At 34.2% G+C, this 23,840-nt stretch overlaps 3 protein-coding genes across 5 annotated transcripts; all 3 read left to right on the top strand.

Moving 5' to 3' along the window:
• Window positions 1-9,505: 9,505 nt before the first annotated feature.
• On the top strand, window positions 9,506-12,742 carry LOC140991923 (26S proteasome non-ATPase regulatory subunit 6 homolog). 2 transcript variants are annotated; one of them, XM_073462092.1, is made up of 8 exons: window positions 9,506-9,724; window positions 9,840-9,954; window positions 10,903-10,993; window positions 11,075-11,220; window positions 11,324-11,543; window positions 11,707-11,841; window positions 11,985-12,130; window positions 12,237-12,742. In XM_073462092.1, exons 1-8 carry the CDS (start codon window positions 9,589-9,591, stop codon window positions 12,409-12,411), a joined length of 1,164 nt encoding a protein of 387 aa, XP_073318193.1. In that variant the 5' UTR covers window positions 9,506-9,588; the 3' UTR covers window positions 12,412-12,742. The 2 variants fall into 2 exon arrangements, with proteins under 2 accessions (XP_073318193.1, XP_073318194.1); XM_073462093.1 differs by having other exon boundaries at window positions 9,508-9,724; window positions 11,707-11,815; window positions 11,962-12,130.
• Window positions 12,743-16,329: 3,587 nt separating this feature from the next.
• LOC140991664 (glyceraldehyde-3-phosphate dehydrogenase) lies at window positions 16,330-19,688 on the top strand. The gene is made up of 12 exons (XM_073461753.1): window positions 16,330-16,541; window positions 16,648-16,671; window positions 16,781-16,881; window positions 17,234-17,349; window positions 17,439-17,538; window positions 18,107-18,253; window positions 18,338-18,398; window positions 18,469-18,566; window positions 18,706-18,848; window positions 18,972-19,055; window positions 19,246-19,335; window positions 19,449-19,688. Exons 1-12 carry the CDS (start codon window positions 16,538-16,540, stop codon window positions 19,492-19,494), a joined length of 1,014 nt encoding a protein of 337 aa, XP_073317854.1. The 5' UTR covers window positions 16,330-16,537; the 3' UTR covers window positions 19,495-19,688.
• Window positions 19,689-21,008: 1,320 nt separating this feature from the next.
• LOC140991910 (putative late blight resistance protein homolog R1B-17) lies at window positions 21,009-23,677 on the top strand. 2 transcript variants are annotated; one of them, XM_073462077.1, is made up of 2 exons: window positions 21,009-22,799; window positions 23,498-23,677. In XM_073462077.1, the coding sequence occupies exons 1-2, from the start codon at window positions 21,067-21,069 to the stop codon at window positions 23,499-23,501; spliced, it is 1,737 nt and encodes a 578-aa protein (XP_073318178.1). In that variant the 5' UTR covers window positions 21,009-21,066; the 3' UTR covers window positions 23,502-23,677. The 2 variants fall into 2 exon arrangements, with proteins under 2 accessions (XP_073318178.1, XP_073318177.1); XM_073462076.1 differs by having other exon boundaries at window positions 23,401-23,510.
• Window positions 23,678-23,840: the final 163 nt, after the last annotated feature.

Here is a 23,840-nt window from a genome sequence, read left to right as displayed (position 1 = left end):
CTTCTCAAACTTCAAGACTTCATTCACCCGATCTCTAAGGATCCCCATTCCAAGGATTTGTTTTGCAGCACCCAAATCCTTCAAAGTAAATTCCTTTTATAACTCTTTCTCGAGTTTATCAATCTCCTCCAGACAAGCTCCTGCTATCAACATATCATCTACATATATCAGTAGTATGATATAATAACCATCAAGCTTCACATAACAGCAGTGATCAGCCTGATAACTCAGAAAACCATCATTATTTATTACACCATCAAACTTCTTGTACCACTGCCTTGGAGCTTGTTTGAGACCGTACAAGCTCTTCTGAAATTTGCACACCATTTTCTCTTTTTCTCGTACTTCAAATCCCTGTGATTGATTCATTTCTTCATCTAGCTTTCCATAAAGAAACCTCGTCTTTACATCTAACTGTTTCAGATGTAAATCTTCTTTTACCATCAATCCAAGTACACTCCTGATAGTAGTTAACTTTATCACCAGAGAGAAAATATCAGTGTAACCAATGACTTCCTTTTCACGTTTTACAACAAGTATTTCTTTGTACCGCTTGCTACTGTCATGTTCTAACCGGTACTCCCACTTGCTATGTAAAACTTTTTTACCTTCAGAAAGTTCTGACAACTCCCACATGTGATTGGATGACAGTGAATCCATCACATCTTCCATGGCTAACTCTCACTGTTTAAAGGTCTCATAAATATCCGATTTATTTTTCACAAAATAAACCCAAAATTTCCTGCTCGAATCGTCAACAGTAGTGTCATAATATCTTGAGTGATCTCCAAGGGATATCACAGGAGATGGTCCACATATATTAGTATGTGTCAGCTCCAAATCCGCTGATTTCGGTTCTCTAACTTCTTTTGAAAAGCTCACTTTTTTCTGCTTTTCAAAAAATACAGCTCCACACAGCTTGTGTTCAACGATCTTTAATTCCGGTAGCTTTCCGTTTGAAACAAGCATCTTCATTCCCTTCTCGCTCGTATCCCCAAGCCTACTATGCCATAAACTTGAATTAGATCCAGCATCCACAGACGCTAATTTATTTCTCAAACTGGAAGTCATATAAAGTGTTCCAGTTTTCTTTCCTCGAGCAACAATCATGGCTCCCTTTTTCACTTTCCAAGAACCATCACCAAAGGTCACCTTATGACCTTCGTTATCAAGCTGTCTTACTGAAATCAGATTGTGTGTCAACTCTGGTACATGCCTTACTTTGTTGATTTTCCAAACAGATCCGTTTGTCATCTTCATCCGGATATCACCCATACCAATTATTTCCAAAGGTTTTCCATCAGCCATGAAAACTTTTCCGTAATCTCCCACAATGTAATTATCGAATACATCACGATTACCAGTGGTATGAAACGAAGCTCCCGAGTCCATAACCCAAGAATCAACCGGGCTTTCCATGGATAGTAATAGAGCATCATGTACCTCCTCAGTAACAACATTAGCGTCGTTCTTTGTTGATCTGCAATTCTTTTTCAAGTGACCAGTCTCACCACAGCTCCAGCACTTCACATTCTTTTCAAAGTTGCTTTTGTCTTTTCCATTTCTTGACTTGGATCTACCATGCCATTGGTTAAAACTCTTTTCGCCACTCCTGTCCCTTCTTCTATTCTCGATATTTAGAGCAGATCTCAATGATGTTCCTTCACCCGAATCCATCCTGCGAACTTTTTCAGCAAGAATTTGATCTCTGACATCATTGAATTGTAGCTTTTTTTTTCAACAGATTTGCTAACCGCTGCCCGCATCGGTTCCCAATTTTCTGGTAAAGACGCCAAAAGAATAAGTGCCCGAATCTCATCATCAAATTTAATTTCAACCGATGTCAGCTGTGAAACAATCGTGTTGAATTCATTGATGTGTTTAGCCACCGATACATCTTCTTTCATCTTCAAGTTAAATAACTTCTTCATGAGATGTACTTTATTATTTGCCGATGGCTTTTCGTATATGTCCGACAAAATGGACATCATCTCCTCCGTTGTTTTTGCCTCCGCCACGTTATGTGTCACGTTCTTCGTTAGGATCAATCGTATTACACCTAACACTTGTCGGTCAAGAAGCTTCCAGTCATCATCTTCCATCTTTTCCGGCTTCTTTCCAGATAGAGGTTGATGCAACTTCTTGCTATACAAATAATCAATAATTTGCAGTCGCCAGAACGTAAAATCTGTACCGTCGAACTTGATTTCTGGTCCCGATCCATCATCTCCAGCCATCACTTCTCCAGCCATAGCAAAAAATCTAAAAAATCTTTTCTGATGTGGAAGATCAGACAAAGCTGCAACCACAGAGCATACTCAGAATTTTTAAGAATTTTCACAACAAAGCTCTGATACCAGTTGTTGGGGAATTACACCGAAGCGATGCCGATCAAGATGATAATAGTACCCAAAATGCGGAATAAAATAAGCAACAAGAACACAAAGATTTACGTGGTTCACCCAATATAGGCTACGTCCACGGAGCACTGCAACTTTTATAACTGGAAGAAATATTACAACAAGTGTATACACCAATACACTCAATATTTCTCACACTCCCAACCCGAGTATACCGAGAAAATAATTTCTCTAACTCACACAAGAGAATTCCCGCACTCAAGAAAAAAATACACTCTTTTTTTCTATGCACTCTCTTTTTATCAAAGCTGAAAAGCTTTTGATTTTGGGATACAATAACTGAAAGAACTGAGCTCTATTTATAACTAATTCCCTCGTTCAGTTTTAATAAAAAATGGATGTGGGATATGTGATTTTTAATATTTTATTTAATGTGGGTTCCACCTCATTAAATAAAATCTTACCTAACACGGTTGAATCTCAAGCATGGTTCGCAATCGCGGTCGCGAAGACCATCGCGGAGGTTGTCGCGGTGGTTACCATTCCAGTTCTCATGACATTTCGCATAACGATCACGGCGCGGATATTTTTTAAAAATTAATATAAATTGAAAATCTCAAGCGCATTTGTTCTTCACTTGCCCCGTCTCCATGGATATCTGGAAATGCATTAGACAGTGGCTGGGTATGACAAAGATGATGGGCTCTGTGGCTACAGTTTTAAAAGCATTCTCGAGTGTTTATCGGGATAACTCAACGATAGCTAAAATGGGATGCACATGATTGACGGCGACTGTCTACCATGTTTGGAATGCAAGAAATAGAGCAATATTTGAAAATGAAAAGATAAAAAAAGAAGATATAATTAGAAATAATAGAATTATCATATTTCGATGTATTCCTCGTTCGAGTGATGTATTTGATCTATTAGTATAGACGATTGATTATTTTGGTAACATAAGTTGTATTTTATTGTCTTTTGAAGATCTCCAATGTAATTATACATGTACTATCTTTTTACTTTATTCAATGAAAGTAATTTTATTATAAAAAAAAAGAAGCTAATAATAAATAATAATAATAATAAAAGAACGAATCTCGGCACAATGATTGCAAAATTAAAGGTTTATAATGATGATATTTAATTATTTATTCATGCTTTTCAGAAACTATCGATTTTTTTTATTAGAATATGATTATGCTGATTTATCGATTTATAAAAAATTTATTTATAATCGAATTTTACTCTATCGACCTATATTATTAACAAATACTACCGAATTTTAAATATTTCAATAGCCTAGACATTTTTTCATGCATATATATATATATATATATATATATATATAAAAGAGAACATTAAATAAAATATAAACAAAACAAAGCTAGCTTTTAAATTTGGCAAAAACTTGTGTGAGACGTCTCACGGGTCGTATTTTGTGAGACAGGTCTACTATTTGGGTCATCAATGAAAAAAATATACTTTTTATGCTAAGAGTATTACTTTTTATTGTGAACCATGAAAAAGTATTACTTTTATGCTAAGAGTATTAGTTTTATTGTGAATATCAGTAGGGTTGACCCGTCTCACAGATAAAGATTCGTTAGACCGTATAATTTTTAATTTTGATAAAATAAAAGACCCACTTTAATATATAAATTACGACTTTAATTTAATTTCATGCGCAAAATTCCTTGTTAATTTTAATTGTAATTTTGTTAAAAGCCTGAAGGGGTGGTTCTTTTAATAAACTGACACCCAATTATTTTAACATGCAAAGCTTCATCAATCTTATGAAATTATCGATATTGATGACACCAAATTCTCTCTTTTTCACAATTACTCGTTCCATCTAAGGAGGAAAAAAACTAAGAATATTTGAGATGTGATCATATATGAATGTAAACTTAGGATACAGACGATATACAATCCTACCATGATATATTTTTTTATAATCGAGTTAGAAATTTATCTCATAAAACTAACTCATGATATGGTTGCATAAAAGTCATTGTGTTTTCTAAATTTTTATTAATATTCTGGTGTATGTCAATTGAGATAATGAAGACTTAGTTGGCGAATGCAACAAAAAAAAAGATCATATGTCTGTGTATGCCATTTGAGATGATGATTTATCTGTCAATGATGAAACATTAATTGATTACACATATTTGTTTCATCCAATATTTGGTTCGGGTTAGTTATATATTATTATATTATTTATATATATTGATTTTATAATTTTTATATAATATTTCATTGTATCTCACGAACCAAATGACACTCAAATGTATCAAATATATACTTTATCACATCCATATGCCAACAACGTCAAGACTTGCCAAATAATTTGAAATTTCTTCATTGTCATCTATCAGCAACCATTATTCAAAAGTTAAAAGTTAATTCGTACAAATAACATTTAAGTTATTAAAAATTTCACCAAACAAATTATAAGATTGAACAATATGATTGCATGTTAAAATATTAAATAAGCCTTGTTGAGGTTTCCATTTTTCTAAGTTAGTAGGGTAGGCAAATATAAATATAAAATGTTTAAAAAGTGATTAAAAAAAACATCAAATCAGAAGATGGTGAAACCTATGCATTATTTAGAGGGTTTTATTTCTTTTCGATTAAAAGATTTGGAAACTAAAATCTTTGGCCGAAAGGTAGAAAACAACCTTCTTTTTCTTCTTCCAACTTCTTTATTTAATCATTTATTTTTCTTTTTTATTTAATCATTTATTTTTCTTTTCCATCCACTCAAATACATAGTGATTGATGTGTAGGAATGTAATGAATTAAACTTTTGCTGTGTAAAATTGTATAAAATCTATCCATTGTCTTCCTATAACTTTTTTCCCAATCGCTACAAAACATAGACGATTCAAAACGAGATAATTGATGGCTCTAGCTCATTTAACATCTCAAGTTTGCGACGATATCTCATGCTGTGTGTAGAGAATCTGAAAAGTATTCAATCACCATACTGAAGTATGTATAACCAAATGTAATGGAAGATTTGTTATAATTGCTTAAGAGTTCACATCAGTTTATGGACTATTGTCAGGATAATTGATACTCCCAATAAGGAGAGAATGTTTATTGCATGTGTGGTGATAATGAATGGATGATTTAGTTTTGAGATTTTTTGTGATTTCTATTTGATATTGATATGTGTGTTACAAGCACAGATGTGATATAGACAATCATTGAATTTGTTTGGGCCTATTTTACTGCGTATATGCCATCACTTGAAGCTCGTTGAGCTTAAATGGAAAAAAAAATACATGAGATGTGTATAATGGAATTTATTCTAAAAATTCATTCAATTTAATTTTTTATGTACTAGGTCAGTCTGTACTAATTGATTGGTGAATGGAAGTAGTCTAGATCCTAGTTAATTAGCACTTTTCGTCACCAAATACAGATAATGTGTGACTTAGGGATGATTTAGTCGATCTTTGGACCCATTTGAGTATTTCGAGTCCGCCAACTGCATCATAATTACCCCTAGTACCCCGTTTTGAGCATAATGAAAAATCGAATGGAGTGCACCAAAGGTACACGATAAACCCCCATTCGTAATCTTTCTACAATCTCAAATCAACCACCCAAGTTTTGAACATATACAATACTTCCTACTTAAAAATTGAGATAAATAAGTCCCTTTGTGCTTTGAAGACGACAATGAATCCTAGATGCTGACACAAAATGAAATATTGGGGAGATCGATGAAATATTGGAATGAATTGAAGGGGCATGAAAAAATCTATGGAACAAAAAGTCTGAGAAGGAAAATGTAGATGAATTAAGGTGTTGATGAAACGAAAAAAATCTTGGGGCAAAAGATAATAATTAAATAGGAAGAGATTATTGAAAAATGAAGAAGTGAACTGAACGAAAAATTTTCTTATTTTCTCTCATTTGCAGAACTATCATGCTTTATTATAGCCATGAGTCGTAGCATAACATTATAAACTTAAAAGATCTATTAACAAAGTCACACGTAGCCAATATACTAGTGGAGAAGAGATGCTGAAGTTAAGCTTATAGACATTTCAAAAGCATTGTAAACAGTTACAAAATTTGAACATTTACACATATATAGATCATAACAATACGTTGTACTTTGGTATGTTTCTCTTGACTATCTTTTGAACAAAATGTTTAACCAAAAATCCTTGTGACCTAGGTAAGTGGATACTTGTTTCAATGGATGGTAGTGAAACTTGGGTTGAAAATTCTATTAATCTGTGAAGTACACAAGCAGCATGAATCTATCAATATATTAGGGTGGATAGATGAAATTGGTAATTCAGACACACACTGAACTTTTGAGTAATTATGGCATGCATTTGAAAAAAACTTGGAAACGTGATCTAGGGATGCTTGTATAATTCTTCTAACCCATGACTCGAGTCGCTTATTTTTATTCCGTCCTTCGAGTGTAGTCACGTGCACATGATGAAGCAGTGCAGCACAAGAAGAGGTGCACACCAGCGTGCCATTTTTGTGCAACACAAAGAAGATTCACACACAAAACAGAAAGACACACGCAATTGCACATTCTCCATGATCACCCAAAGGCGACGCAGATCTGCAGAACTATAACTCTCGAATTTTTCAGGATTTTCACGGATATAAAAATACGATGCCCTAGCCTCACACAAATGAAAAAAAGGAGAGCCGCATATCACACAAAATACAGAGAGAGAGAAACATGAAGAACAAAGAGCGAGGAACGAAGATGAAGACGAAGAGCGCATCTTCCGGGGACGGAGTCGCAAATTCAGACTCGATGTTTCTCCTTATTTTCCTATTAATTTCTATTTGATTAGTTGTTATTGAGAAACGTGATCTATTATCGTTGTTACTGCATCATGAACTAATTTAATTATCTAGGAGACGACGTAGTTTGGTCAAAACTATATATATTTTTGAATCGTTGATTTATATATCAATTTACTTCTTGGTTTATTTGTGTTTTTTTTTTTTTTTAAATTAACTGAGTCCAATCACTTGATCACTAATTTAATTGTCACTCATAAGAGATAATTTTGGATAGGACCATAACAAAATACATCGTTTGTATTTTTAAAGTTTGGGAGACCTATAACTCCATTAATGTCATTGAAAGAATTATTGTGCAGTTTAAATAATTTAATATTTGATTCTTAATAGAGATGTTGGAATTAATATTAGATGATTAATTTCTACTCATCACTTGGGAAAGGGAGTATGAATAATTGAAAATTCTTGGTTAGTAAATGTGTTGAACTTATGATTATATATGTCAATAATAATTAAATATAGTGGAGATCAAGTGAAATCGTACATCTAGATATTTTCTCTCTTTGATTTTTTAGTGTTTGTGTACTCAAATTTATTTTATTTGTTAGTTAATAATCAAATCATATCCTTATTTAATTCTATAAATAAAATGATATTATTCTAATTATGGTATTGAATATAATTTTAAATATTCACTATCTATGAAAATGATTTTTGTACTCAATCTATTACTAAAACTTGACATCGTACACTTGCAAGTAAGCAAATCATGCAACAAACATCAATTAATTTTTATGAAAATAACATATTTATTTAGATAAATAATTTTTTCATATAATTTACTCATAACTACAACATATAATCCACTTAAAAAATTGATAAATTCACATATTATCTGTACAAATTATACATTTAATACAATTGAATTATCATTATCCAAAAATTAATTAAAAACTCTAACAATATTTTATGGATCAACTAGATCTGTTATTGATCACAATAATGATTCATATATGTAATATTCATTATTTTACACATGTATCGCGTACACATCTTTCACTAATATAGATAAAATTTAGGTTTCATACAATAAATTGAATATTTTTTTGCCGTAAATCATTATATTCATTGAATATTGTTTATTTGGTATTATTGTCATATTAAATAATAATTAAAAAAACAAAGTTACTAAATGTACATGAAATGATATTTTTTAATATTATTATGAGAACAGAAATTTAAATTTTACACTTTATTAAAATATAAAATATATCAACTTATATGACAAAAACAACAATTTACCCATATTTTTTCCAAGTTATTGAATATTTGAAATTTAAATTTAAAGAAAATAAACAAAAATACACTTCTACAATAAATATTAACTATTTTAAATGGTTTATTTTTAATTTCCTATATTCTTGAGCTGTTTTCGGAGCTTAGAGAACTATAATATCTTCTTTTAGAAATAAATTGTTCAGATTCTTAGTTAGGTGTATTCAATCTAGAGACATAACAATATCATAGAATTTAAAAAAGCAAAAACTTGTGTGAGACGGTTTCACGGATCGTATTTTGTGAGACAGATATCTTATTTGGGTCATCCATGAAAAAGTATTACTTTTTATGCTAAGAGTATTATTTTTTATTGTGAATATCGGTAACGTTGACCCGTCTCACAGATAAAGATTCGTGAGACCGTCTCAAAAGAGATCTACTCATTTAAAAATATTGATATATTTGACAGTCTAATTTCTACGTCAACTTTAATTATCATGATTAAATATGGGCATGATGTTACAAGATTAATATATACTAGTACATCGACGCACGCATATACAATATTTTTTATAATTCATTTAGTTTATATTTAAATGAGGATCAAAATATAATTATAAAAAATAGTGAGTGACTACACTATAATATTGATATATGAATTTAAAAAAATAAATAGAAAAGATAAAGAAAAAAAAACTCAAGTAAGAATTGAACCCATAATTTAATACCTAAGAAACAAAAATTATATCAACTGAAATATATGTGACTTACATTAAGATTTTAACACTTTATTGATATATATAAATTTTAAAACAAACATGACACCAAAATTTAGTTATTTTAAGTGTCTCAAACTTAATAATATAGTATAGATTAGTAATAGTGGCATACACTATGTGTGTATAAAGATTTTACGCATAAATTAGACAAAAATTTTATTATTTATTTGGGTTACTGTATGATGAAGCCCATTTTCAAACATGAAGTTTGGGCCTTATCAAACAAAGTGGGCTACAGTTATTGGGCTCATAATGTAGGATTGGCCCAATAACCATAGCTGAATCTACGACCTTCGTCCCAGTGTAACCCAGCCAGAGAATCTCGTTGGTCACAGGTTCACCCGCTCTGCGAGAAAACCCAAAGAAATTGGAAAATGGAAGCTGAAGAGGGAACGCAGCAGCCGCAGCTTGTTCTCGCGCACAAGCTATTCCTGCTCACGCAAAACGATGTCGATGACATCGAGAAAGTCCGCCTGCGAGATGAGGTCTTCAACTTTATCATTGCCAATGGTATTTGTTCCTTTTCATCGTCTTTTGAAGTTAATTTCGAAGTTTTGTGTTTTTGTGTGTGATTATTATGGGTTTTGGTTTTTGGGTTTTAATGGGATGTTTCTTTCTCTTGTAGATATGGCTCCGTTGTATGAAACCCTAGTTTCCAACAAGATTTTTGATTTGGATCAGAACGCGCTCGAATCGATGCGTGCCAAGATCGAGGAAGAGCTGAAGAAGCTTGATGAGAAGTAAGTTGGATTTGACGTATTATTGTACATGGATCATGAACTGTTGCAGTTGGCTAATTGGAGATAGAGGAGTTGAGTAGGTGGCTGGAGGTACTGTTTTGTGAATGTGGGATCTGGGAACGCTATTTGGTGCATTAACTTCAGATATTTTATTTTATGAACTTGAGATGATATTAAAAGTTATTCCCCTTCTGCTGTGAAATTGATGAGTCGATGATCAACTTTTGTTTTGAAGTTTCTCATTGGTAGGCTATATAGTTAGGTTGACAAGCTCGTACATAATACAAGATATTCTATTGCTTTGATAGAATAATTCTAGAACTCTCATATATATTTATACGCTAATTTATGGTTCATCTGCATAAATATATAGATGGATGCTATATTTTGAGATCATTATACATTTTGGGGTTGTTATGAGAAGAGAAATGGAGTTCGAAACTTAAGGGCTCGAGGAATGCACCAAGATGCCTCCATTTCAAGTTCAGTGGAGCTTATCTCTGAAACTATAAGGAATCATGTTTTCTGTTGGTTGCCTAATTAACCCTTGATTTTAATCCTTGATTGGAGAAAGCTTACTAAATGACTTGAGGCACACTTTTGCAGTATACTATCTACCATTTGATTTACTCGGGGTTTAATGTGTATTCAAACTCACATTGTTATTTGAGACTTTAAACTTTTCATTTATCGTTAAACCTACTTGTCAAGCTTCGTTGTTGTGTGCAATTTATTGTTTGTTACTTTAACTTTTTGTAATATCTTCATATTTGGCTTCAAAAACATCTTGATTCAGTTCATTTTTGGTAAAACTTTCTCTACTTCAGATTTTAACCTATTCTGTTTATCGAGAATGGAGATGGAATCATCTTCTTTTGCATTTTAGCACGTAGCATTCTGGCAAACCATTGCTTTAATGCTTCTGTCTCTGTGGCTGAATTTATCTAGGATTGCTGACGCGGAAGAAAATTTGGGTGAGAGCGAAGTGAGGGAAGCTCACTTGGCCAAGTCCTTATTTTATATTCGCATTGGTGACAAGGTACAAAAATAACTCTCTGTTATTCTGTTGTATAATCTGTATTAGTTTAATGAACTATCTTTGACATTCTTTAATATTTAGGAGAAGGCACTTGAACAACTCAAGTTAACTGAGAGCAAGACTGTTGCAGTTGGGCAAAAGATGGACTTGGTATTCTACATGCTACAGATTGGTTTCTTCCACAAGGACTTTGATCTAATCTCGAAAAACATTGATAAAGCAAAGAAGTATGGGGAATTATAGATCTTGCTTCTATATAATTTTTTCCTGGCCTTATTATAGTTTTATTTAATATGGTCCATCCTTTGGTTCTGACATTCAACATTACAGTTTGTTTGAAGAAGGAGGTGACTGGGAGAGGAAGAATCGTTTGAAGGTGTTTGAAGGCTTATATTGCATGTCTACTCGCAACTTCAAGAAAGCAGCTGATCTTTTCCTTGATTCTATCTCAACCTTCACAACTTATGAGCTCTTTCCCTATGACACCTTTGTATTTTACACAGTCCTTACTGGCATCATTTCCTTGGATAGAGTTTCCTTGAAACAAAAGGTAATTTAATATTTCTTCTAAGGTGGTCATGTTGCGACTAGACTGAACACCATAACCCTTCAATCTCTACCTTTTTACAATTTGTCATCTCCTTTACTTCTAGAAGAACCAGATATGCTACGTAACCAACTTTTCTTCTTACTCTTGTTGGGATCTGTTGCAGGTGGTAGATACCCCTGAGATCTTGACTGTTATTGGCAAAATTCCATATTTATCCGACTTCTTGAATTCTCTCTATGATTGCCAGTACAAATCGTTTTTTACGGCTTTTGGTAAGTGTCTTTATAAACAGAAGTTGGTCATCCTCGTTTTGCCACTTGCTCAATTCTCACAAAATTTATTGTTTCCTGTCAATTAAGATCCTTGAAAATCAAACATTTATGCTGTAATGATCACACTTCCTGCATTCAACTTTCAGCTGGTTTGACTGAGCATATTAAGTTGGATCGCTATTTGCACCCTCACTTCCGGTATTACATGAGGGAGATTAGAACTGTTGTTTATTCTCAGTTTTTGGAATCCTACAAGAGTGTTACTATTGAAGCTATGGCTAAGGCATTTGGAGTCACGGTGGATTTCATTGATCTGTGAGTTGTTATTTGATTCTTTTTTATGATTGATAAGCCCATAAATTAGCACCATCTGCTGTCTCATCATGTTATTGTAGCTCAGTGGTGTCTGTTTCTTATACAGGGAGCTATCACGATTTATTGCAGCTGGGAAGCTACACTGCAAGATAGATAAGGTTGCCGGGGTGTTGGAAACCAATCGTCCTGATTCTAAAAATGCCCTTTACCAAGCAACAATCAAGCAAGGAGATTTCTTGTTGAACCGTATTCAAAAGCTATCTCGGGTTATTGATCTTTAAAGTAGGAGACACTCAAGCATTTCTGGAGGGGAGGGAATATATAAATTTTAATGACTAGTTGTTTGTTACTTCTTTGAGTGTATTCGTATGAATTGACATGGTTCATATCGACTTTTGATTCCAACTGAATTCAGATCAGTTGATTCATACACCGTGCTTGAAATTTTTAAGCACGATAATATGCTCTAGTTCCTTGTTCAGTGGGATTTGAGCATCATTAGTTTTGGTCCCCTTTTGTTTGCTGGAGATTTGTTAAATGTAGAAAAGATATGGAAAGTTCTGCAACATGTGTTGGGTTTCCATTTATAATTTGATTAAATAATTTTTGAGACATTCGGTCCGAAGCTTTATAACAAGCTTTTAATGATCAAGAGTAGGTTTGATTGCCGATTTCGGTATCTGAATGCATGGGATCCCAATTTCATTTTAATTCAAGTTAGGGTACAAATAAATCATATTGAGATGAATATGAAAAAAAATTTGAGGTTGAATTTGGCTTGAAATAGATATAGTTGTGCTGAAATTTGGTTTGAATCAATGTTTAGTTCGAGTTCGTTTGAAAAAAATATCTATTCGAAATTCCATAATTTTAAATATGAATAAATTATTTTAATAATCGGTTCATTTACACTCATAATGGAAGTTTTTGGATTCTAGATACTTCGTTTCATAAACGTCCAGAAGTTCATTGTCTTCAATAATGGACACATCAAAGATTTATCAGTTTTGTGGGAAAATACTGAGGTCCCTTGGCATTTTATGTAGGAAGCAGTCAACTGTAGAAAAGAAATGAAAGCCATTGTATTTTGTTTTTTTTGGATATTGCATATTAGCCAGAACATTTATTAATTTAAGAAATATCGGGACTCTGCCATGGGATGTAAATATCTTATTACAAACAGAAAGTAACCATGAAATCAGCTACAAAGGATGCAACATTCCTTGTCCAAGAACAATCATTATAAATTTATAACAATTACATAATACAACAATCAAGAACTACCAATGTAGTCCTTTACTGCTATTTGTGAATGAACTGCGGCATTCTTGCTTGTTTTCTTGATGTGAATTCTGCATTGAGATATTTATAAATATGACTAGGAACCGTTGGACGTAGGTGAAAAACTGGAAGATGAAGAAGAATAGCGACTCTCTGTATCCATGTCATTCGTGTTCGTCGAGCTTTCTGCATACTTTGAGAGCTTGTAATTCGAGAACATATAAAGAATAGATATACTAGTGCTTGGCTTCTCATTTGAGGAGTGTGCACCACTTTGGTTTGGAGAAGACTCGGGTAAGGAACAATCAGCATCAGACATTACCTCCTCAGGTGAATCAGTTGCAATGGTACTATGGGTATATTTCGTGGGCGAGCCCTCCGAGGTTGAGCTTTGACAGCACTGAAAGCCTTGTTTAAGCTTCAGAAGTGTAGATTCTGTATGCATCATTTGGAATTAAATGGATTATATCATACCAAAAAGGAACCAAGCTGAAAATTTATGATCTCGTGAATATTTGGTAGAAAGTGTTGTATCATTGGTTCCACGGTACAAATTACTCAATGAATCACACTAGTCAATAAACTTGTCTGCATGAACAGGAACGGAAAATCCCAACCAAAAATAGGCAGAAAATCACGTTTAAGTTCCATTTTTAACATTTCGAAGTCAAATGATTAATCTTAACAAAACATAACAGAAAATCCAATTACTTTTCTGCTTAAATCCAAACAAGATATCCACATCTCTGCACAAAATAGTTGGATTAGCGTGTATTAGCTAGAACCGGTAAAAAAAAAATTTCGAGACTGTAACACAGCAATCAACCATAAAAAGTTACGAAACGAGTAAATCTTAAACATGGACAGAAATTAATTTTAAAAAACGGTCGCACTGACCATAAATCGAGAGAGAATCGTGTTTGGAGATCTTGGAAGATGACCTTTCCATTTCCAATAGTTCCAGGGAGCTTATCGGCGATGCTCGCACTCTACCCAACATTTTCTTATTCACTGTAGCTTGAAGCGAATGGGAGTGAAAGGGAGAAGAGGAGGATTCCAAAGCAAGATTCTCAACTTCGAATTATTTTCCCTTTTTGTTTTTATTTCATTTTTCGAACATTCTGTGGGCTAACCACGCGCCAACATTTTTAACGCGGAGTAGACGAAAGCGGGAAAATCCTATTGTGCCTCGTGTGAGCCGGTTTATACTTGTGATAGTTATTACAAACCGGGCTCTACACGATTCGAGCCGGCTCGAAAAATATATTATCGTAAATTTTTCGATTCGTAAATTTCTCGAGCCGTTTGATGTATGAAATATGATTTTCAATTTTTCGGATTGTAAATTTCTCGAGCCGTAATTAAATGATGGATTTTTAATTTTTATTTGTTTGTTACAATTTTAAATAAATATTAAATACATTATCTTGAACATTGTTAAATATTAATTCTAAAATTTTAATACTTTGATTTGAAATCAATTAACTATAAAAAAATTTAACAAACAACTAAATTAAATTACTAGTGTGTTAAAAAAGATAAAAACTACAAATGACAAACAACAAATATTACGAAACAATAACTAACAACGAAAACAACTAACAAATAATTAGTTCAAATTTTAATATATAAGTTATAAGATTTAAGAGTAGGTCTTTTGTGAGACGGTCTCACGAATCTTTATCTGTGAGACGGGTCAACCCTACCGATATTCACAATAAAAAGTAATACTCTTAGCATAAAAAGTAATATTTTTTCATGGATGATCCAAATAAGATATCACTCTCACAAAATACGATCCGTGAGACCGTCTTACACAAGTTTTTGCCAATATTTAATTAGCATCGTATTATCAAACTATAAATAATTATTAAGAAATAAATATTAATGTTTAAATACAAAAGAATATTCATATAATATTCTATCGTGGTGCATATGAGTTAAAAAAGATTTTTATATAGCATAGATGTAACACATAACATGATATAGAATGTAGTTCGATAAATTTGAGATGACTTGAGCTGCTATTACTCAATTTAAAAACACGCATCAATGCAATTGATTACATCAACTTACAACAATTCATACAAATCAAACATATAACTCTAACTCTAACGATCATATATGGAGCATTTGTCTTTTGAAAAATATAATTTTCGATAAGAGGTAAGTCAAAAATTTCCAAACCTTATAATAACTAAACCAAGCCTAAATCCATAATTCAGATGAGGAATTAATTTCTCCAATAATACTATGTCATAATCCATACTTAGGCAAGATTGAAATATTATTAATAAGTGTACTTTGTTTTTATCATAGTTAATTCCAAACGTTCTCTAAAAATAATTTATTTTTCACCACTAAAAATCAATTCTCAGAAAATATTTTCTTAAATATACACATATAATATAGATTAGGTCTTTTGCGAGACGGGATCACGAATTTTTATCTTTGAGACATGTCAACTCTACCCATATTCACAATAAAAAGTAATACTCTTAGCATAAAAAGTAATACTTTTCATGAATGACTCAAATAAGAGATCCGTCTCACGATCCGTGAGACGGATCACACAAGTTTGATCGTGAGACGGATCACACAAGTTTTTGCTTATAATATAATATATACAATTTTTTTAATTTTATTTAAAAAATGTCCTCATAAAATTGATATAATACATAAAAAAAATTTAATTAAACTTAGACCAAATATGCAAATTGTGGACCAATGTGAAGTATTTAGTTTTGGAGGGATTAAAGTGATACAAAACCACAGGCCACAGCTTAGATGTGAAAATGTTATTCGCCAGCGAATATTCCTTCAACCCCGAAGGAGCCGCCTTCCAGAACCTACTATATTCCCGAGCCTAAAACCACCCCTCCCCACCACATAAAAATGCACCCCCACCCCAAAAGATAAGATCAACGATCCTCATTAACTCGATTCAAACCCTCGATCAATCGACGGTCAATAAAAATTTTCACTTATACGCCGTAATACACCGCTAACATGCTATAATTACCCATTTTCTTTTTAAGTAGACACTTCACTTCACGGTTTCACCATTCGTTTTTCAGAGTTCGGACACACCTTGTTAATCTCGAAATCCTTCCCTCTCTCTAGAAAATGGGTAATCTGTTTGATTTCAATTTTTTCCTTCTTTTTTAAAGCAAAAATTTCCTTTTATCATCGATTCGCTGTCTAATGTTTGTGTATCTGTGTTTTTTTTGGTGCAGCCAAGATTAAGATCGGAATCAACGGTACTAGATCTGCTCTTGAATATTTGGATATTGATTTGAGTTTTTTTGCTGTTTGTGCGAATTATTATTGGTTGAAGATGGACGAATCCTCGTTGATTGTTTATTATAGGGTTTGGAAGAATTGGGCGATTGGTGGCGAGGGTGGTCCTTCAAAGAGACGATGTTGAGCTGGTTGCAGTCAACGATCCGTTCATCACTGTTGACTACATGGTACTTTGTTTTTGTTTTTTGTTTTTTTTTTTTGTCATGTGTTTTTGTGGAAATGGGTTAGTAGATTGTGTGGATATTTTTTAATTTCGTTTGATTTAATAGTTATGGTGATTCTCTGTTATTGGCAACTGATGTATGGATAAAGAATTTACCGTGTGGATCTGATTTGAACTATTTGTTCATGGATGTTAGATTATTTTATGGTCTAGAAACATTGAACAGTTATAGTGGATACTTGTATTATTTTATTTAAGGTGCGAAATGGACATCGATATGGGGTTTGTAAGAGCCATAATTTGGCTGTACCTTACTTATATTGATGACTTTGTATGCGTTTTCTATGTTTCTGTAGACCTACATGTTCAAGTATGACAGTGTTCATGGTCAATGGAAGCACCACGAGTTGAAGGTTAAGGATGAGAAAACCCTTCTCTTTGGGGAGAGACCAGTTTCCGTTTTTGGCATCAAGTAAGGCTCATAGCTTCAGCTGATCCTGGAATTTGTGTGTGTGTGTGTGTGTAGCTAATTGGATCGTCAATTATTGATGGTATTTGAAGGAACCCTGAGGAGATTCCATGGGCTGAAGCTGGTGCTGAGTATGTTGTCGAATCAACTGGAGTATTCACTGATAAGGACAAGGCTGCTGCTCATTTAAAGGTTTAAGATTGTCAAACAGTTGTGAGACTGGATCTTATTTCTGTGTTTATTGATAACTTCTTAGGTTCATCATTATCTGTTATTTGTTGAGCAGTCCATATGTTTTAAAATGCTTTGGTGGTTTGAATGCATGCTTGTTGATGCACATGATTTGTTTTGTGAATACACGGGGAATGGATTAACCTGTCGTTTTTTGTGTTAGACATTTCCTCTCTTCGTATTGCTAGATGGTACATTGCTGTCCTGGATATTGCGGCTTTTGCATATCTTTCTTTAACTGCATGTGTTTTAAAAGTTTCTTTGGTTGCCATAAGCCTGTGTTTACTAGACCTGCATGCTGTTATGAGTTTATTTCATTATGTAGCACATATGTAATAATTGCTAGTTGGTTGGCAAAAGATATAAAGGCAGTAGAGGAGATATTTTGAACATTTATTCTTGATTGACATCTCAACATATACGTAATTTCTCATGTGACTTGTACAAAATAGTGTTGTTAACTTGAGAAGAAATTCTGCACTTTGCCTTCATTAAGTAAATTCTTTCCTTTAACTTCGTGAGATAACAGGGTGGTGCAAAGAAAGTCGTTATTTCTGCTCCAAGCAAGGATGCACCCATGTTTGTTGTTGGTGTCAATGAGAAGGAATACACTGCAGATCTCAACGTTGTTTCCAATGCAAGCTGTACCACCAACTGTCTTGCTCCCTTGGCTAAGGTTTGTTGCCTCTGTTTCCCATCAGATTTTCATGCTTATGTTTCGAAACATCTCCTTTAAGATTATAACACTTTGAACTTCCAGGTTATCAATGATAAATTTGGAATTGTAGAAGGTCTTATGACAACCGTGCACTCTATTACAGGTGTGTACTGTTTGTTTTCCTTATTTTTATTATTTTTCTTGCCACTAATTATGATTTGTCTCCCATCTAGCCACTCAAAAGACTGTCGATGGACCATCTGCCAAAGACTGGAGGGGTGGTAGAGCTGCTTCTTTCAACATCATTCCCAGCAGCACTGGAGCTGCAAAAGTATCTCTCCATTATTTGTCCTATTGTTTTAGTTTTGATTAATTGGTTTGATGAAGATGAGTTCATCCCGTTTTCTTCTCCGGGGTTTAGCTTTATCAGACCGTTGATACATGCTTTTGTTTTGCTGTTTTATTGGAAGGCTGTTGGCAAAGTTCTTCCTGCTCTGAATGGAAAATTGACTGGGATGGCATTCCGTGTACCAACCGTTGATGTTTCTGTAGTTGATCTCACTGTGAGATTGGAGAAGAAGGCTACATATGAACAAATCAAGGCAGCTATCAAGTATGAATGACAGTCTTTCTTCAATTTATGTAATTGTTTTCTGGGCTTTTCTGAATGAGGATTTGTGGTGAACTCGGAATGTCGCCATAATTTGATAACCATGTGTGTGTTGGCTTTGACTAGGGAGGAATCTGAGGGAAAATTGAAAGGAATCTTAGGCTATACTGAAGATCATGTCGTGTCCACTGACTTTGTCGGTGACAGCAGGTGTGCATCTTGTCAATCTATTCTCTTATACTGAGAAGCTCTCTATTTGGCTTCAAGGCCAGGCTCCTGCTGCTCATTGAATTTTTATTCGAATGTTGTTGAATGGTCTGTTCATACTATAACCAACAAATCAACTGTTACATGAATTGTCCTTGGAAACTAATGGAATATATAATTGTCAAATTTGCAGGTCAAGTATTTTCGACGCCCAGGCTGGCATTGCTTTGAACGAGTTCTTCGTCAAGCTTGTCTCTTGGTATGACAATGAATGGGGTTACAGGTAAATTCTAACGTATCCTTTAGCAGACTCATACGGGCATTTCATAGTGTTTGAAAAATCAAGTTACATTTGTAAAGTATCCTGCTACTGATTAATTTCCTGTTCTATCGCAGTTCCCGTGTCGTCGATCTGATCAAGCACATGGCCTCAACCAAGTAATGCTAATAAAACTTTTTGGTGTGCTAATCGCGTTTTCGATGATGTTCTAATTATAATAAAATCGAGTTGGGTGTTACTTTAGACCACTCGATGTTTTGGCGAAATTTGTTGTTAAAAACAAAAACAAACCCTGTTTCTGGGTTACTTCTGGTATTTGTGTGTGAGAATGTTACGAAGCCTTTTATCTTTGTCAACGCTTTCCATAAAGTTTGCAATTTCTACTATATGCATCTTTGAATTTGGATTGTGATCCCTATAGTGCAGCAACTTTTAGGCCATTTTTTTCAATTCTCATAATTTTGAGGTGCAAGTCTCGATACTTTTGGGCAGTTGTCATTTTATGAATTTGCTAATTTTGACTATAGATTTGCTAAATTATGTCTTCATTGTCTGCCAAGGGTCTGGTCCCCCTTCTCGTGATAGATGCTCTCATAAAATTCAAAATTTTGAATGTAGATTTGAATTTGAGGGAGAGCATCATAGAAAACGATGGATTGGGTCAAATAACACCCATTTTGAAATTATTTGTTACAATTATTAATGAAATTTTACAACTTTTCATTTTATAAGCAAAAATCCATCGTCTTAAATTCATAATTCAAGCATAAATCGGAAGGAAACTATGTGCCAATATATTTTATTAGCGACTCTGTTTTGTTAATTTTTAACGTTTTATTATCATCATCTTGTCACTATTATGTCAACACGTTACAAAATTTAGGGGTGGGAAAATACAACACGATCCGTCAACCCGACACAATCCAACACGAAAAAAATCAGGTTCGGGTTGGGGTTTTTCGGTTTCCGGTTGGGTCGAGTTGGGTGGGTTCGGGTTAGTGTCAAGATAAACGGGTTTCGGGTTGGGTCGTGGGTTGACCGAAAACTTTTTTTTTGAAAATATTACCTATATTTTTATATATTGNTACAATAAATTTTTTTAAAAATAAATAAAATTCGGGTTACGCGGGTTGAGTCGGTCTAGACGGGTTCGTGTTCGGGTTGGAGGTTTTCGGATTGGTTCGGGTATGGGTCGCAAAAAAAAAAATCATGGGTTGACCCGAAATCCGACCCACCCGATCCAATTGACACCACTAACAAAATTACTTTTAATTGACAAGATAAAATAAGTGAATATTAAACAAAAATACTTTATAAAAAATCACTATTATACTCATCGTTCTTATAACATGAATCAAACTAATAAAAAAAATGTTAAAACCCAAAGATATTTTTAAAAAATTAAAAAGTTGTACAAACAAACAATTCGTGCATCGAACACAAATATCAATAATGATCTGAAATTTTCCATATAGTTGAATTTCAAATTTTAATATATATATATAATAAAGTTTGATTTAATTGGTTTTTTCCTTGAAAAACATAAAATAATTAAAGTTCATTTTACACTTTAAAAATGCTGAATTTATGAATTATCACAATCTAATTCTTCATATTAGAATAATGATTGATGGTACAAATGATTTATTAAGCAAATAGTAGGTCAACTTTGTATCACATAAGATATGCGTAACAATACAGTGTACCTTTCGTTTCAATCCATCTTTGTCTCCCATGGCGGCTTATGCTGCGCTTGTCTCACTTGCTCGATCACTCCACCAGATTTTGGATCTTGAACAGCATATCGATCCCCTTCACAAAGACAAAATCGTTTCCCTTTATGAAAAAGTTGACTACATCGTCACTTTCTTCGAAGATTATTCGGAGAAGCACCGCGGAGCACATGATCGTGTGGGAAAGGAAATCAGAAATGCTGCATATGAAGCGCAGGATTTCATGGATTCGTATCTGTGTTCGGTATCAACTACCACCCATGATGATCGGAGTTCTTCTGTGAGCTTGGATCGAGACTTGGACATGGCGTTTGAAAGGATTGATTTCATCTGGGAAGAGATAACGAAGATGAAGAACAAAGACACGACAGAATATATCCGACCCAGATCTTTTTCTTCTCCCGTTGATCATTCATCCATGGCTGATCAAATAACTGAAAACAAGGTTGTGGAATTTGATGATGATCTGAATGCTATCAAAGAACGTATGTACGAAGATTCGGCTAAGCTCCAAATTATCCCGATTGTTGGGATGGGAGGAATCGGGAAGACGACTCTTGTTAAAAGAGCTTACGAGGATTCACTCTTTGCTCAGTATTTTGACATCTTCGCCTGGGCTACGGTGTCGGGAGAGTATCAAAGAAGAGATACTCTTTCCCAGCTTCTTCAATCCTTCGAGAAATACACCACTGATCGTAATCAACAATCTGATGAGAGCGAAGCCCAATTGGAGAAACAAGTGTACCAAAATCTATTGGGTAGGCGGTATCTCATTGTGATTGATGATATATGGAGTACCAAAGCTTGGGATGATTTGAAGATGCTCTTTCCAAATGATGACAACGGAAGTCGAATTTTGCTGACTACGAGGCTATCAGATGTTGCTGTTTATGCAGGATCTTGTAGTACTCCGATCCACCAAATGAAGTTTTTGAATGAAGATCAAAGTTGGAAACTACTTCAGGAAAAGATTTTCGGGCAAGAATCATGTCCTCTCCACCTGGTGGAACTCGGGAAGAAGGTTGCAAGAAACTGCAGGGGACTTCCGCTCACGATTGTGGTCGTTGCAGGACTGCTCCTTTCTTCAGAAAACATGATGGAAGAAGAATTGTGGGAAAGCATTTTTGAAAATATAAGCTCGATAGAATCCACAATCCCGGAGCAATGCTCAAAGATACTATGTTTGAGTTATGATCGGTTGCCTCTGCAATTAAAACCGTGTTTCCTCTACATAGCAGCTTTTCCAGAAGATTTTGAAATTGATGTTTCTAAGCTAATCATGTTGTGGGTTGCAGAGGGATTCCTCAAACCAAGTAATCAGTCTAAATGCTTGGAAGATGTGGGGAAGCGATGCTTGGAGGATCTTATGAATAGAAATCTGATCTTAGTGAGTAAGAAAGGCCCAGATGGAAATCTCGTAGCTGTCGGAATTCATGATCTCTTGAGGAAGATTTGTATAACAAAAGCTGAACAAGAGGGATTTCTTCATCATGTCTCACCCAAAAGAAATGTCTGCACTGATACCATAGAGAATCCAAAGCGTCGTCTCAGTTCACATTTTAGACGAAGGTTTTGGGAATTAGAAAAACAAGATTCTAGCGTGCGTTCAATTTTCTACCAGAATGTAGTCCTTACAAAGTCATCTCCGAAATTTAGGCTCCTCAGTATCTTGGATTCCCCCCATGTGGTTTGGTGTAATTTATCAAAAGTAAGCTCAACATTCTTCAATTTAAGGTACATTTCTTTTACCTTACACGGCACTCTTTCATCACCCAACGATTTTCTAGCCTCGTTATCCAAACTTCCCTATCTCGAGACTATAATTGCTAATGTAATTTCCTCTATTAGATTTCAAATACCCTATGAAATTTTGAGGATGCCAAAGTTAAGGCATCTGATAATAAGCCACCCCCCTCATGAAATTTTGACGATGCCGAAGTTAACGAGCCACCCCCGTCATTTATCGGATCCCTCTAACATAGGAATCGTCAACAAAAGCAATCTACAAACGCTTAAAGGGGTGATCGATTTCATATTTACTGAAAATGTCATCAACATACTTGTGAATCTAAAGCAACTCACTGTTGCTTTTGATGAGTCTGATGATAATTTGGATGGTTTTAATCTCCACAATCTTTTTCTTCTCCAAAACCTTGAAGAACTAGAGGTCTCACTCGATCTACGTAATCATTTCTTTGGGAGTCATGACTCGCCTAATATTCCCTTTCCGCCATGGAACTATGCTTTTCCTACCAACCTCAACAAGTTAACTCTACGAGGAGTTCCTTTCCCTTGGGAAAACATGACCATAATTGGGTCACTCCCATATCTTCAGGTGCTCGAGATAGTAGAAAACAATATCAAAATAGATTCCGAGTGGACGCTTATGGAAGGTCAATTTCTTCGACTCAAGTACTTTTGTTCTTCGTTAGATGATTTGGTGACGTGGGAAGTGGAAAAAGATCACCTCCCAAGCCTTGAAAGCTTGATTCTCAGAAATGTCGTGTGGATCGACGAGATCCCTTGTGGATTAGGAGAAATAGATTCACTTCAACTTATCGAATTACATGACTGTGTCGAATCATTAATGAATTCGGCAAAGCGAATCCAGCAGCAGCAACATGATAATGGGAACGATGCTTTTCGAGTGAATGTCTTTAATCATGCGATTATGAACAATTTTTATGGATGAAATATTTTTCCTCGACTGATTGATCATCCAAGAAAATAGATTGCTTTGTTGGTTTCGATTTCATTGGAATCCTATTTCCATAT

Source organism: Primulina huaijiensis, chromosome 13 (assembly GCF_012295235.1).
Source record: "Primulina huaijiensis isolate GDHJ02 chromosome 13, ASM1229523v2, whole genome shotgun sequence".
NCBI lineage: Eukaryota > Viridiplantae > Streptophyta > Magnoliopsida > Lamiales > Gesneriaceae > Primulina > Primulina huaijiensis.
The sequence above is the reverse complement of the archived record's forward strand: the minus strand, read 5'-3'. Positions and strand labels throughout refer to the sequence as shown.